At 41.7% G+C, this 15,677-nt stretch overlaps 1 protein-coding gene across 1 annotated transcript in view; it reads left to right on the top strand.

Moving 5' to 3' along the window:
* adamts7 (a disintegrin-like and metallopeptidase (reprolysin type) with thrombospondin type 1 motif, 7) overlaps positions 1-15,234 on the top strand; it is an 87,760-nt gene extending 72,526 nt beyond the window's left edge. Inside the window, exon 24 of the mRNA XM_086144150.1 lies at positions 10,956-15,234. Coding sequence (XP_086000276.1) covers positions 10,956-11,107 — 152 coding nt within the window. The 3' untranslated portion in view covers positions 11,108-15,234. The remainder of the gene's footprint in view (positions 1-10,955) is intronic.
* The last annotated feature ends 443 nt before the right edge of the window (positions 15,235-15,677 follow it).

The following is a 15,677-nucleotide window of genomic DNA, read 5'->3' as shown; positions in this document are numbered from 1 at the left end:
GGAAAACTTTTATTTTTACTTTTTTTTTTTTTTTTTTTTTAAGTAGCAACCGTCCAATCTGTGAGAATGTGGCTGCAAAGCGGTGAAACTCCCAGGACGTTCTCAGGACCCCTTCAGTCCTGGGAGTTTGTCGCTGTCTCATGTCACGGGGAAAGCTCAGACAGCCCCAAGCCTCTCTTACTTTAATTTCAGCTGCTGAAAGTCTCATTGAAGCGTTGACCCCTGCCTACAGAGATAGCAAAACCTACCGTAGCAACGCCGGCCCCATTGAAGATGCGCACACAATGGTATGGACCAAGGCGGCCTTGCATTGAGATTGTGCAATCGTGAGCCTTTGGAATGTTGCAGGGTCATTTTAAGCCCAAAGGACATTGCTCGAGACTGGGAAGAAAGAAAACAAAACAAAACAAATAGAAAACTAGAGGATTTTCCCTGCTATTTTCAGCCTTGACCGCTTTCCAGAAGGCCACTTTTAGATCAACGCTGGTGAAGATACAGAACTTGAGAGATTGTTTGAGAAGGGTTTTTTTGTACTTGTAGGCATCAATTTAGGGTTACAGCACGCAGTGTTGATGAAAGGCCATGGTTCGTTGGCAAGTAAATGGCCCAGGGTTCAGACATGTATGCCTAAAAGCATGCCAGGCACTGAGGTGACCTTATTTGCCTTAAGTGCAGAGAGGAAGCAGCGATGCAGGCCAACATGTTCCTTTGTACTCCCTCTTTACGGACAATTAAAACCGCTAAATTCTTTTAGGGGTACAAGTCGAGGAAAAGGAAGACAAAAAAGGGAAGGATGTTGGTTTTGGATGTTTTGCTGCACTTAAGACCCAGCTTCTTAAAGGAGCCGATTTCCCGTGTCCTTTAAGCCAGTACCTCTGGAGTGACATTGCCACCCCGGAGCTAACCAACCAATTAAGGTTTGGGACAAACGTTGGAGGGCCTGTTTGGTGGTTGAATTTCAGGATTACTGCAACTGCGTGGATATGCTTACTCATGCAACCAATACATCTAAAGACTTTGAAAAGATTTGGAAAAGACTCATGTTTAAAGACTAGTTTTTAGAGTTTTAAGTCTCAGACGATTATCAGACTAGGCTGAAAACAAGGTCTAGCAGTAGACTAGGAAAACTACAACAAGGTTCTTTCAGCAGTTTTTCCACCATGCAATGTTTTCAGCGGGTATTTGCGGAGTCTCTGCTATTTCAGTCCTTGGCTTTTCCCGTCTACGCTCAGTCGTGAAATGTTGGAGAGCTGACATCGTGTAAGTCGGGCTGTTCTGCCCACAGCTCCACCATCTGCTCCTCTTTCTGGCCGCTCCATATTGATTGAGAAATACCAACTCTTCCGCCAATTTGCGATTGTTCGTCTACCAGCATGTTGATTGTGTTACGTCACCATACGGACTGAAAGACCTGCGATAATATTAAACACGTTTGCTATTGTCGTAAGCCCTGAGACGAGGAAGAGACTTCGCTACAACTGCTTTGAGGCTGTAAGATCACCATTACGACCGAGATTACGGGAGTGCGCTGGGACTCCGGTAAGACTCTTAGGATTTCCTTCCAACTGTCAATTTTTAGTCTGCGATTGCGAAAATCGAGATGTATTAGCATTAGATATGCAATGTTGCACTCTGAAGCGTAACTGTGAAATCTGATGGGACTGACTGGTTGTGCTGTAATTTCCGGACGATAAGCCGCGACTTTTTTCACGTAAACAATGCTGCGGCTAATATATGGACATTTGGGGGGAGGGCCAACAAGCTTCACGCCGCTAAAACATTTCTCCTCGTCACATCGGATCGATGAAATGACCGGGAAATTCTGAGTCCGTTCAACTCCGACACCGAAGAAGACGACTTTGACGGTCTTAGTGCGCAGGAGGAAGCCCAAGCTAGCGATCGGTTAGCCGGTGCGGCTTATATTGAAGTGTGCTCAATAGTCTGGAAATTACGGTATATTTTTAAAGTTGTAAAAAACAAACACCCAAAATGAAAGAACGGGAGGTCATCGATTCGCGTCGGATTCCATTCTGTGACGTCAGTCGGAACTCGCAAGCACTCACCTGAGTCAGGTGAGCCGTACGAGGTTGAGTATCTGGGATTTATCTCTACCATCTTGAAAAAAACCTTCCAGGCAACCTTCCTCGTTGTAACCATGCATAATATAAGCTTTTTATCGCCCATAATTCTTGAAATGCGACGCAACCGGTTGATGTTTGTCGGTGTTTAGCCCTTTTACCAGGATTTTATTATTTGCAATTTCCCTTCGGTGGAGGTGCACTTGGGACCCCGAATGAAAGGCAAAAAGTTTCCAAAAAATACAAAATGAACAACCGGCAAACGTAAACAAAGCCATCTTCCTCCATGACGACATTTGTGCGCCGCGCTCGCCAACTACTTCCTTTCTTCATATATTTATGAGAGACGGCAACAAAACCATGTAGGTCAAGGACTTCCTGTTTTTGTTTAATGTTTTTCATTTTGTTGACAACCAGTTTTCAACATGCGTTTTATGCAATTATTGTCACGGAAATGGCAGAGCATCCTCTCCCGTGAAATTCATAAGCTGCAGGTAATATAAAAAAAAAAAAAAAAAAAAGGCTTTTACTCATGTGGAAACAACTGCTGTGACACGAGACATGTAGGATCACGTGCGCGGCTGTGTGAACCCCAAGTAGATTCCCATTGTTATGAGCCCGATGATATACCAGGACAGCTGGTCTTTAATATCTCCCCTGGATGGCCAAGTTGGTTTTCTCAGAAGGAGGATGATGAGACTGTCAGCTCACAAAGATTAAGCTTCACATGGACCAAGCATGTGCTTTTAGATTAACGCTACAATTCTCAAGGAGATAATTTATATCTATTAAATATAAACGCTAACATGTGAACGCTAATGCATTAATTCTAACAGTGACGCTGCATTGATATCCTTATTTGGGGGACACAGGGGACACAAAAAAAAAAAAAATCCAGTCTGATAATGCGAAATTAATTGTAGCATTGATTAGTTTGCGTGATAATACGGGATACCAGACACATCCGGGTGATTGATGCGACGCCGCGCCGCTGAAGACCGAGCTCCGAGCCTGCTAGAAGGCAATAAGAGATGCAGCCCGGAGGCTCACTTTTCCTTCCCACTGTCTTGTTCTGTTTCTTTGGTTCCACCGCAGCTTTAGATGAAAAGCCAATCTCTCAGAGTTGCATCCGTGGAAACCAGGAGGCATCGTAAGTTGTTTACCACTCCCCGGCCGACCACAGTTTAATCAGCATAGTGTGTGTGTGTGTGTGTGTGTGTGTGTGTGTGTGTGTGAGTGTGGGGTTCTGGCTTTGCCTCGCCTTTGTTCGACCCGCCCAACGGACAATGGTATGGTGCAGATGACTTTCTTATGAGTCCTCACGTGTTTACCTATTATCTATTTGTTGCCGCTCCAACTCAGACACATACTCCCTCACTTCTAATCACAACTTAACCAACACCAACTGCACCAACTCACTTTATTTTTCATATTTTCTAAACATGTATTATACACTGCTCAAAAAGATAAAGGGAACACTAAAATAACACATTAAATACTTGATATAGTTGAATGTGCTGACAAGAGAATCACACAAATATTATCAATGGAAATCACATGTATGAACCCATGGAGGTCTGGATTTGGAGTCACACTCTAAATTAAAATGTAAAAACACACTACAGGCTGATCCAATGTTTTTAAAACAAGTCAAACTGTTGCCTCCTAAATGGACAGTTCGATTTCACAAAAGTGTGATTGACTTGGAGTTAAATTGTGTTCTTTAAGTGTTTCCTTTATTTTTTTCAGCAGTATATATACATACATGTATGTAAGTGTATACATACAATAAATTCTGGACTATAGGGCGCACCTATATATAGGGCGCACCTACGAACTTTTAAAAGAAAAGAGTAATTGTACATAAATAATGCACATTTGTCTATAAGCCGCAGGTATCCCTTTTGAAACATGAGATATTAACACAGAAGGATGTAATAGGAAAGAATTTTTTTGAAAACTCTTAATACATGACGCAAATGTTTTTTAAAGAACTGATGCTGAACATATTCGCAGCAGATCTTTTTCCTTCTTCGACAGCCAGACTGATCGCTTTCGACTTGATAGCTGAATCAAATGTATTTTTGCTCGTCTTTTTCATGATGGGGGTGTGTACGAAAAACGCGAAATGGCTGATAGATAAGAATTATCATAACTATGAGTGGGTTTGCAGAGACAGTTTCATTTGTCCACTGTGACGGTCCTGTTGGGAGGAAGCTACCGTAATTACCCTGTAAAAACACATAAATTAGACGCATCATTGTAAAAGCCGCAGTTCTCAAAGCGTTTTTTTTTTTGTTTTTTTTAACCACGTTCTCATTTTTATTGTTTTTATTTTCATTGTTTCTTGTAAATCTATATCTTTTGTAAATGTCTGTGTGGTATCCTTGACTATTGAGTAAAGCGCCATTAATACAGTAAATTTTTGTTATTATTAATAATGATAATATGATAATAATAATAATAATAATTACGTATGTATTATTAGTATTGTTAATAATATCTACATATCCCTGTGACTCCACGAGATAGAAGTTTTTGGATGGAGTTCGTAAAGCAACTACTTATTTTAGCCGTGAATCTATTTGTTCTGGCCATTGAAACCCACTATAGCACTTACAAAAAGTCAGTGTCAGGGTAATATTCAAAGAGAGGACACGGGATATTATTTTTCTTGAAATCAATACAGAAAGTCGAAGGTCCTCAACTGTAAGAAAGTGCAAAAAAACGGTTTAAAATGCACCTCTGAATAATGATTTCAAGAGAAATACAAAATTTTGTATCGCTTGCGTAAACACGTTAGCATCAAAATGAATGCAGGCGCCTCATAATTAATCCCTAGCCTTTGCAAGTAAAGAATTCTGGAGCCTTCTGGATTCACGGGGTAAATAAATATTGCATTCGGATGTGCCGACTGGTGGCCTAGGGGGATTTCTAAGCCCTTTTTGCCAACTCTGACAAGATCCAGACTCGTATACCTAAACCTTACTTTGCAGGCTTCCGAGTGGACTAAGAAAGCAATACTGACAATATGAAACTCCTCTTTATACCATCTTTATGCTCATCTCGACCCCAGTCTTGCTCCAAAGCATTCGAAGCGAGACTCAATTGTAACCGAAACCCCGACAGTCCCCAGCAATGGATTGGGTCGATGGAGTAAGAACAGGCGTTGGACATCAACTGGAAAATGGATTTGAACGGATGGCAATCGAGTTCCGCCATGTGCGAATCAAGGCAGCAAACAAGCCTTCCTGGATTTGGAGATCTACTTGACGCTTTACGTTAAACGATCAAACTCCGTTAGACTTGAATGCTGCAAGGGTGATGGGAGAAAAGGGTTTCCTTCCAACGGCCTTGTTCACATACCCCCAGGAACGCTGCGCATCTGCCTCTTTCTCAACTCCTGATTGAAAAAGAATCCCAGCGCTTCTTTAGAAATGACAAACGCAGTGTTCAAGGATCGCAATCAGGAAGACCGGCAGCCATTAATCACACAGGGAACTTGGACTACGCATTTATAATCATGCCAGGAACGTCTACGCACACATACCGGTAGTTTGCGACAGGTTTTCGACCTCATCCTGTGAGGCAGCCTTTAAGCTAAGCTCTTGACGATTAAGGGTTTGAAGCAGTTTGCCATTATTGATTGACCAATTTTTCAGATCCTGCGCGACAATAATTGAGTCACAGATTAGCGCACAACGGTGTAACGGCAGCAGACTCTCAGCTTTCCAAATGGGCTGACTTTCCCTTGAGTGCCATTGACTTTGAAACCATAATCTTTTGAGAGTTAGACAGGTCAGATGTGTGAACAGACGCATTTTTTATCAACTATTTTTAATAATCCCTTTAACCCTCCCCCAAGTACAGTGGTCCCTTAAGACACAAATTTAATTCCATCCAAGAGTGGGTTTGTATGTTGATTTTTTTCCCCAAAAGCAATTCATTAATTCCAACCCCGCCCCCAAAACGCAATTGTATTCACGCACGGTATTGGTCACACGTACACCAATATTCGTGCTTCCCTATAAGTTCATGCGTAATTTCCATAGACAGCATCTTCTTTCTGGGGTCACCACTTGCTTTCTGAGGGCCCATGATGATTATTAAAAAAAATAAGCACAAAGATATAAAATTATACCACACAAGACGACCACGATACCAGATATGTCCTGTACGAACTACTCCGGAACTGAACATTCCCGGTTCCTCCCGGCCTGTCGAAGTGTTGTTGAGCAGGTCACTGAACCCCAAAATGCTCCCCAGGTGCTGTTCCTTAGCTTCTGTCTGCTTATGGTGCATCCATGATGGGTCATAAGTTGTCAAATTTTACGGATGTTGTGCTCTTTGTATAACTGTATGTGACAATTAAGGTGTCTTACGGGCACGTACCACGCAAATTTCAAAATCTGTCGCTCTCGTATCCGTATCGTGTTTTTTTTTCTCTCCATATTTCAAGGATAAAATCTGCTCGAATTGCACTTCAAGTTAAAAAATTAGTATATCAAGTGATTTTTATCTTATGTGGCCACTGTATTGTAGCTACACAATGAGAGAGGAGCCCCATCTCACCCTGCTCCCTTTGTCATTTTAATGTTCTATATTCAGCCTTGCGGAGTGTGAGGTTGTGGTGGAGGGTGTCTGGTAGGGTTCAAAAGAGCAAAAAAAAAAAAAAAGAATAAGTGAGAAGTAGCACATTGAAAATGTCGTGTATGGGGCTGCAGCTGTGGCCTTTGTACATCGCTGATGTCATGGAGTCCTTCTTGACTGGACAACGTGCCCCTTAATGGAGTTCGCTTCACAAAGAGCCTTCGCTTGAATTTCCAAAGGGTATTAGGTCACGGTCATGGAGCGCAGACATCCTGGAAACTCAAAAGATGCCCTTGCATTGTAGCACTTGAGCTCGCAGCCGTTCATTTTTGGACCTTGCCGTTATTTTTAAAGTAGTCTAAATGTTTCTGTACTGATGTATCGAGACCAGGCATGACTATTGGAAAAGTGTTCCCGTTGGAGGTGTCATAGAAATAATGGGCTCTCCAACATGCTACTCCTGTTGCCCCTTGGGTGGTACTCTCAGTACTTGACATGAATTCTACAGGAAAAGTAACGTACAGCAATGGCCCCAGAAGAACCCTGGTACCGGCCCGGGGACCATTTTGGTACCGGTCCACGAAGAAAATCTTTCTCGGTCCAAACTATAGTTTTTTCATTAGACCTTCCGGATCTTATTTTGAAAAACTGTTTCCACTCGCTCCTTACTGACACACTTAATATTGTAATTGCCTAATATAAAGTGTAACCGTTGTATTCAGATTAAATACTGTAAACGGACAAAATTTTTTATTATTTGAACCCGCCCGCCTCTAACAGCGGCGCGCAAAAGTCAGAGCAGGATGTTCTTCCTGAGGAGACTGAGGTCATTTGGTGTCTGTAGCGTGAGGCGTGCCTACCATGAGGCAGGAGAACGGCGTGCCTCACTTTGCAGCTCTTTGCACCTGTTTTATGATCACTCAGCATAACAAACTAGTAACACAGATTTAGTGGCTGACAAAAAACACGGTACATTGGAAATGTAGTTCATATAGCAAAAGTTTTTAAACATTTTAACAGCAATATAGTCTTATTGCAGAGCATGCCAGCAGTCGGTCGTCATTGCGCTGTCTACGTTGAGGCTCAACAGTCGCTGCCTCACCACACGTCTCTTCTCAATATTTGAACAGGAACTGTGAAAATCCAGCAATTTTGAATAAAAAACAGACTAAACCTTGTGAGGTTAAATGAAAAATACCTTTATAGTGCAAATCGCTGATAAATAGAAACATTTATTTTTTTCATTTTACATTTTTTTCCTTTCAAGATTGGCAAGTGAGGCACCGCCTCTTCTGCCTCCCCTGACAGCATGACACTGGTGCTACCACTACTTCACATCCTCACTCTGCTACCCATTTTTATCCTTGTTGTTGTCCTTGTCCTTATAATCGTCTCATATTTATATTTATATCTATATTTATATTTATATTCTTGCACTGTGACAAAAGAATTTCCCCAATGGGGATCAATAAAGTAGTAATATCTTAGCTTAATTTTATTATGGAGCAATTTCAGATAAAAGCATTACCTTGCGAGACTTGAAGCAGGAGCAATTTTCAGAAAAAAATGGCAAAAAAAGGCTGATTATCCAAATTTGGGGTTTTAGACGGAGAGAGGTGATGATGTTGGACCCCCCTCCTGTGCCCTATCTCTCTTCTGTTTCAAGATGAATGCATGAAACATGCCTGTTGGCTTCTCATTGTTTGGAGTAGAAACATCCGATTGGTGTTTGCAGATGATCCTGTCATTTCGCACGGGTCAAATGTAATTTATAGCACCAAACAAAGAAACACCCCTCTCTTTAAGTAGCTTATAATGCTGCTGTTAAGGCACATCTTGAGTAAGCTCAAATACGCTCGGTTTGCGTCACGTTCTTAAATGACAACATAAGCACCTAATGAATGGTGAGTGTGTCGTATCTGAAGACATAAACGTGGTATAAGCAGTAAGAAATTGCCACTACAGGGTGGCAGAAGGCAATCGGAGCAACCAATCAAGGCAATTTACATATGATGGGTGAGGGCGATTAGAAAGGCTACGCCTGACCAACTTCTTCAACCGAAATGGGTTGGTTGATTGCGTCATTAAAAAGATGACAACCCCATCACGCCTCCCTGATGAAATGGATGAAAAATACACGTCATATAAAGTAAACGTTTGTTGAGGCGCCTCCCCCCCACACAATGGCACGTTTTCATCGACAATGGGAAACTCGTTTTTAACCGAATCGAGTTAATAGGAGTCTCTCGCCAAGAAAAAAAAAATAAATGTATTTTTAAGTCATTTGAGTCACCTGTTTTCTGAGTAGGGCAGCTACTCCGAGCTACTGAGTGAGTCGTTTATCTGTGAGTCAGGAGGGCTACTCTCAGCTACTGAGCGATTAGTTCATTTTGAGTGGGGAGAGCGACTGGAAGCCATTGAGTGATTCACATATTGAGCTACTCAGCGAGTCAATGGTTAAGTGAGCGAAGCGCAGCTACTGTGAGCTAATGAGTGGTTCGTTCATTGTGTTATTGAATGAGCCGTTTGTTTTGTGACGGCTGCTGTGAGCACTTTGTGATTCTTTGTTCACAGCTCATAGCAGGGAAGGAAATGGGGGACAAGAGTTGAAACAAGAAATCTTTTCTTTTCTCTTCCCACAGGACGGAAACGGTCTTTAACTTGATATGTTTCTTAATTTAGATAGAATAGACATTGTGCAACGGTCTTTTTGCAGTTAGCTAGTTAAATAGAGACGAGGAATCACGACTCATGAGTCGTTCGTTTTCAACGATTCGTTCACAACTCGCACATCACTTCACTTTATCACAGTGTTTGAAAATCAACAGGGTTTCGATATCGTGGAAAATGTAACCTTAGAGATGAAATGTGTGTCAAAACAATAATCTTAATTATGCAGTCAAACATTTCTGAATGAAATAGCCTGAGATGTTTTTGTTTCATGATGCTTTGGAGAACATTTACTTGAGGGCATGTTGAGCCGCAACGGTGCATTTTGTAATAAACATTCAAAATGTAATAACTTTTTCATTTCATTTTGTAATAGAGATGCATTTTGTAATAAACTGCCGCATTTTGTAATAAACTGCCCCAACGCATTTTGTAATAAATTTTGCCGCATTATGTAATAAATTATGACATATTGAGCAGATGATTACAAAATGCACTTGCAACTTTTTTATTCTCTAGAAAATGTAAAAACATGGTGTTTTATGTAATAACAATTCTGAAGCATAGTTTATTTGTTTGTTAATCGTATTTTATTTTACTTTAAAGTATTTGTAAAAGCTAGGCCTATTATTAGTATCACTGTAATTAGCCTAGTAGCAGTACTTAGCAATTACTATCAGAACACTATTCAAATGTTGCATTAACAGAGAATATTCTATAAATTCCATGTTATTACATTTCCTAGAGAATAAAAAAGTTCCAAGTGCATTTTGTAATTATCTTCTCAAAATGTAATAACTTATTACATAATGCGGCAAAATTTATAACAAAATGCGTTGGGGCAGTTTATTACAAAATCCGGATTTATTACAAAATGAAGTGAAAATGTTATTACATTTTGGACATTTATTACAAAATGCACTGTTATTACAAAATGCAGCTCAACAGGGCAGTCTTTTTGGAGGCGTGTTAAGCTGCATTTTGTAATAACAGTGCATTTTGTAATAAACATCCAAAATGTAATAACTTTTTCATTTCATTTTGTAATAATTAAACTGCCCAAATGCATTTTGTAATAAATGTTGCCGCATTATGTGATAAGTTATTACATTTTGAGAGGATTATTACAAAATGCACTTGCAACTTTTTTATTCTCTAGGAAATGTAATAACATGGAATTTATAGAATATTCTCTGTTAATGCAACCTTTGAATAGTGTACTGATAATAATTGCTAAGTACTGCTACTAGGCTAATACAGTGATACTAATATTGGGCCTAGCTTTTAGAAATACTTTAAAGTAAAATAAAATACAATTAAACAAATAAACTATGCTTTAGAATTGTTATTACATAATGCACCATGTTATTACATTTCCTAGAGAATAAAAAAGTTGCAAGTGCATTTTGTAATAATCTTCTCAATATGTAATGACTTATTACATAATGCTGCAAAATTGATTACAAAATGCGTCTTTATTACAAAATGAAATGAAAAAGTTATTACATTTTGGACGTTTATTACAAAATGCACCGTTATTACAAAATGCGGCCCAACAAGGCGTTCAAGGTGATCGATCTTCCTGTCCGTGTCGTTCTCTGTCTGCCTCCCACGCAGAAGCGCCGTGTCTCCGCGACCGCATCACCGCTCGCCTCTGCCAGACTCTTCGCTGGATGAGCCGCTGCCACCTGCCCAACGTGAGAGCCCAGTGCTGCAAGACGTGCAGCCGGGGGCGTCACGCCAACACCACGGCATCTCTGGAAATCTGAGGTGAACCGTTCCGCCTCTCGCGAATCGTCGACAGGCCCGATGATTGCACTGCTGATGAAAATGGAACCGAGACCAATCTGAGCCCTTCTCAGTCCGCCTCCGAGACCCCGCCCTGCTCCTGTATTTGCGCAAAAAGCCGGGAATGTAAATATTTCTTTGCAGTTTGTATATTATAGATAGACCGAGAGTCATCAATGTAGCCAAGCTCACGAACAAAGCCCGCCAAACATTCACGGTTGGTACAACGCTTTCGTTTAGTCCGAAGGCAGCACGAAGATTACCGACGGGGGTGATAATTCCAAATCGAAAATGCAGTAAATGGTGCGTAAATTGTTTTTCAGGCGGGATCTGTTGACAGCCGAGTGATTGCTAAGTCCCCAACACACGCTTCGATCGAACCTCGAAACGCCCGACCCTTCCTCGGGCATCTCCTTTTTAAAGCGTAAAAAAGCGCGCACGCGTAAACGTAAAAATCGAAAAAACCTCCATTTGTGAGAGCATTGAAATTTTTCATCTCCGTCTGAGTGGTGCAAAAGGCGAGTAATAACTAACTTATGATTAGAATTTAATTAAAGGATTTTGCTAATAACAGAGAGGCCAAATTGCTTCTTTTGACAAAGAGAGGTACTTTTTCTACTTCGGAAGTAAACGAATACTCCGAGAGCGCCGCATTAAGTTTCGACAACTTGTCCCGAACTGAGCCGGTGATTTAAAAACTCGCCGTCTGCGCAGTGGAGGCGTTAATCGAGGCTGCGGCTCCAGCCTGTGAAGAATTATTTAGACAATCTTCCACGGCTGCGTTGCATCATCGTGTCTGGGATAACAACCGACAAGCCTTCAAAGCATGTCTTCCCTTTGGAGGACATACAAAGAGAGCTTTCAGCGGAGTCCGTTTCCTCTCGCGACCGGTCGCTCTCACGGAGGAGGTCCGGCGGACTCCTCGAGTCCCGTCACAAGCGCGAAAGAAAGTTTTACGCCGAACGACAGATCGGCATCTCAAAAGAGCCGCCGCTTCAAACGAGTCAAAGTGACTTGCGGAAGGAGAGATAAAATCATCAACCGTGAAGGGGAGGGCCTGTCGGAGGCCAATGAGATAAACCAAGATGTAAATATCGACTTTCAAGGACGTCCGTCTTGTCGAAACCACCTCGTCCTCGAGGTTCCCTTCGGTTCCTAACCAGCGGATGATGTAGAAAGATGCAACAGAACAACAGTGTTATCTTTTCTTGGGTTGCAAACAACCTCAAAGTTCCCGAGCCAATTCCCGGAGATTCCCCGAAGCTTTAATTATCTAAATTCAATCATCTCAACACGACTCCGTCTTACGTTTTCCGACAGGCTCTTCCATTTTCTCCGTCCCCCGGCTGTGACCGACCGAGTTCCTCCCCGCCATCAAACACTTTTCCTCGCAAAACGCGACCGAGGAATAATTCATACACTTTCCCCATCCCTTCTGGTCACATGATTCAACTCGAGGTTAATGGACTTGTAATTGACTGGAGATCATAAACACAACAGATGCTCGGATGCAATGGGGCGGATGATGCGACTGCGTCACACGTGAAGCGAAATCCGTCCGGAATGACAGCCTTCGCCTCGCCTCGTCTTGCTTCACCTCGCCTCCTCCGCTCGCATCTCGCGCCGGAGCGATGAAGGAGGTGACGGGAATCGAGAGTGGGCGGACAATCGGCGTTCGGTGTTGGGGTTCGGCGGACATTCGGAAAAAGTGTTAATCCCGCGGACACTCCGAGGCCTCCCGAAGTCTCGATGACGGTCGGCGGAGACGTTTTGTGAAACGTCTAATCGGGTCAGTGTCAAACCGTCTTTGTCACCATGGAGACGGACAAAAAGCAACACCACGTCCACTAAGGTTGCATGCGCAGTCGGGTTGACCGTGATAACAACGGCGGACTCCAGAGTATTTCCTGTGTATTATCCAGCAATCGCTAACCATTGTTGATGTTTACACTCGCTGTCGGACCCGTATTTTATGACCGCGCCAAGACAGGAAGTGTCTCTACGCATGTGTGTATTTTAGTTCATCACTTTCCGCCGTTTCCTACAATCTCCTGCTCGCGGAGGTCGTTTACAAAGCGTTCTGCACAGGGAAACCGTTTGACGACGGCAATCGCAAAACGAAACGGGACGTCGCCGCTTGAACGGAAGCCCGAAGTTAAAAGTAAATGTGAAGAGCGGAGCTGCAAGGAACCACTTGGTGCTAGGAGCTGCGCAGGCTCCTTTAAGTTTCAGGTCAGGTATTGGCAGGCCCAGTGCCTCAAGTACTTGAATATTTAGCTAATTATGTGTAATTATTTTTTAACGATAACTCCATTTGATTATGGATCAGGCTATTAGGAGCGTGGGTGTCACAACAAGTCATATCACGGTAGATTTAGTTGCTTTTATTATGAGTTTTTTTTTTTTTTACTTTATTTTATACTTTTTCTAACTGAGGTTTTCACTCGCTCTTTTGCTAATTCCTCGACTTTTCGCAAATTCAGCAAATCGAAACCCTCGCCGTCGCCTCATTTGTCATTTGCCTTCCTGCATTCAGAAGCGCTCTTACGCTGATAAAGACAGTCCGAATCAACCGTTTTTTGTTTTTTTTTTGTTTTTCCCTATTTTTTTTTTTATTTTTTTTATTTATATTTTATTTTTCCAGCCGCAGCTCAGACCCAATCAATACAGTTCAACCCTGGCAGCTACCAGAGCCTCCGACCCCTGCCGTATTTCTATATGCTGTGGTTTGAAAAAAAAAAAAAGCAAGATAAACTAATTTTTGATAAAAAAAAAAATCAATATTGTTTCTCAGGAACATCTTTTGTCCTCAATTGAACAATTTACATAAATATATATATTTATCTATTCCAGCTGGTGAAGGGCCTATAAGGCACATAATACATAAGGTACATGTAGTTACATACTGGAAAATAAGAAAGTTTGCATTTCTCTGGAGCCGCTGTTTTAATGTGGCAAAATCTTTGTTGACTATAATAATCAAGGAAACAACAGGGAGGTCACATTTTAAATTGTCAGCATTCCATCATCAGCCTAAGATTATTTGGCAACGCTGTGTTATTTGTCAATGCATTGATACTTAGCGTCCCTGAACGCAACCCGACAGTAGCCTCAGAGTGTGCAAAGTAGTTTGAGTTTTGTTATTTAATGTTTTCTGAACATCCACTGGGAACAACACCTTCAGGTAACTCTCATGCATGGTTTTATCTCGTATGACATCTCAAAAGTAATTCGGGATTATCGTGTTATCTTGTAAAACCGGTCCTGATTTACCGCCATCGCTAACGAGATGTGAAATCTCGCGCGCTCGATTTTGTATTTGGTACGAGGTCCCAATACCTGGAAACCGATAGATCGCTTTCAGCTGATGTAGTTTGGATTCATGTGACGCCAAACTAGCATCCTGAGGCTGAATATTGAGAAAAAAAAAATATACGGAAAAAAACATGAAGTAAATCATTGTGAAGCGCATCAGGTAGCTCTACCCGTAGGCCTCCGTTGTTGCCGGATACGCTTCAGCCGATACAACGAAACCTGTTTTTTTTTTTTTAATATGTGCTTTTCTTGCTAGCACTGCAGGTAAATCAACAACGGTAATGATAATAACTCTGGTATTTTTGATGTTTGCAAGAGAAAAACCAAGGATGAAGCTTCGACCTGCAGTCGGCAGGGGGCTCAGCGGAGGGTATTTGCAATTACGTGTATTTCATAATAAGGGATGCGTAACCAAACCCTAAGGTGTTTGGTTTTTCGGACCAGGAAAATGCAGCTGAAACACAACTTTGCTTTTCCTTGGTTTGCCGAGTCTGACTCATTTTATTCCCACACTTTCTTCTTGTATTTTTTTTTTTTTTTTTCATGCACGTTTACGTTGCATTGGTTTCCAAGCACAAAGTCGAAGCTCAAGCTCGTGTGCGTCCGTCTACGCCACGAGCACTCAAAGCACTTGTTTGGACTCTCATGTAAACTGCATTTCACAGTTCCTGCTATGATGGGGAGAAAAGAAACGAAAAAGTTTAACCATGTATTAATCAATGTTTTATTACTTTCTGTATTAATATTTGTATAACGTGCTTTGTACTGCGAGAATAAAGCTTGTGAAAACCAACTTTTTATTTTCGCTGTCTTGGTTTCATTAAAATGATGAGAGTGAGTTCGGGGATGTGGGATTATTCATGAGGGATTCCTGGACTTTTACTTTGAAAACAGATGAGAGCGCATGATAAATAAATTCTAGCCAAAGTCATCTAGGCTTACTCCAAATCTTCATATGAGAAAAAGTGAAAAGTGCAGGGTTCCTCCGGGTTCTCCGGTTTCCTCCCACATCCCAAAAACATGTAGGTGGTTCACCGGAGAGCCGAAATTGCCCCGATACATGAATGAGAGGGTGAATGGTTGTATGTCTCTGTATGACATGTGAATGAGAGGCTGAATGGTCGCTTATCCTTCAAAACAGTCTTTGGTTTATGACACCCTCGACCAACGGTATTTCATCGCCATCTCCCAAAGATTTATTAAGAAAGTCTTGTTCCATCATTCCGCCGTACTGCA

Source organism: Fistularia commersonii, chromosome 3, assembly GCF_037954325.1.
Source record: "Fistularia commersonii isolate RoL2024-O1a breed Wild chromosome 3, RoL_Fcom_v1.0, whole genome shotgun sequence".
NCBI classification, from domain to species: domain Eukaryota; kingdom Metazoa; phylum Chordata; class Actinopteri; order Syngnathiformes; family Fistulariidae; genus Fistularia; species Fistularia commersonii.
The sequence above is the reverse complement of the archived record's forward strand: the minus strand, read 5'-3'. Positions and strand labels throughout refer to the sequence as shown.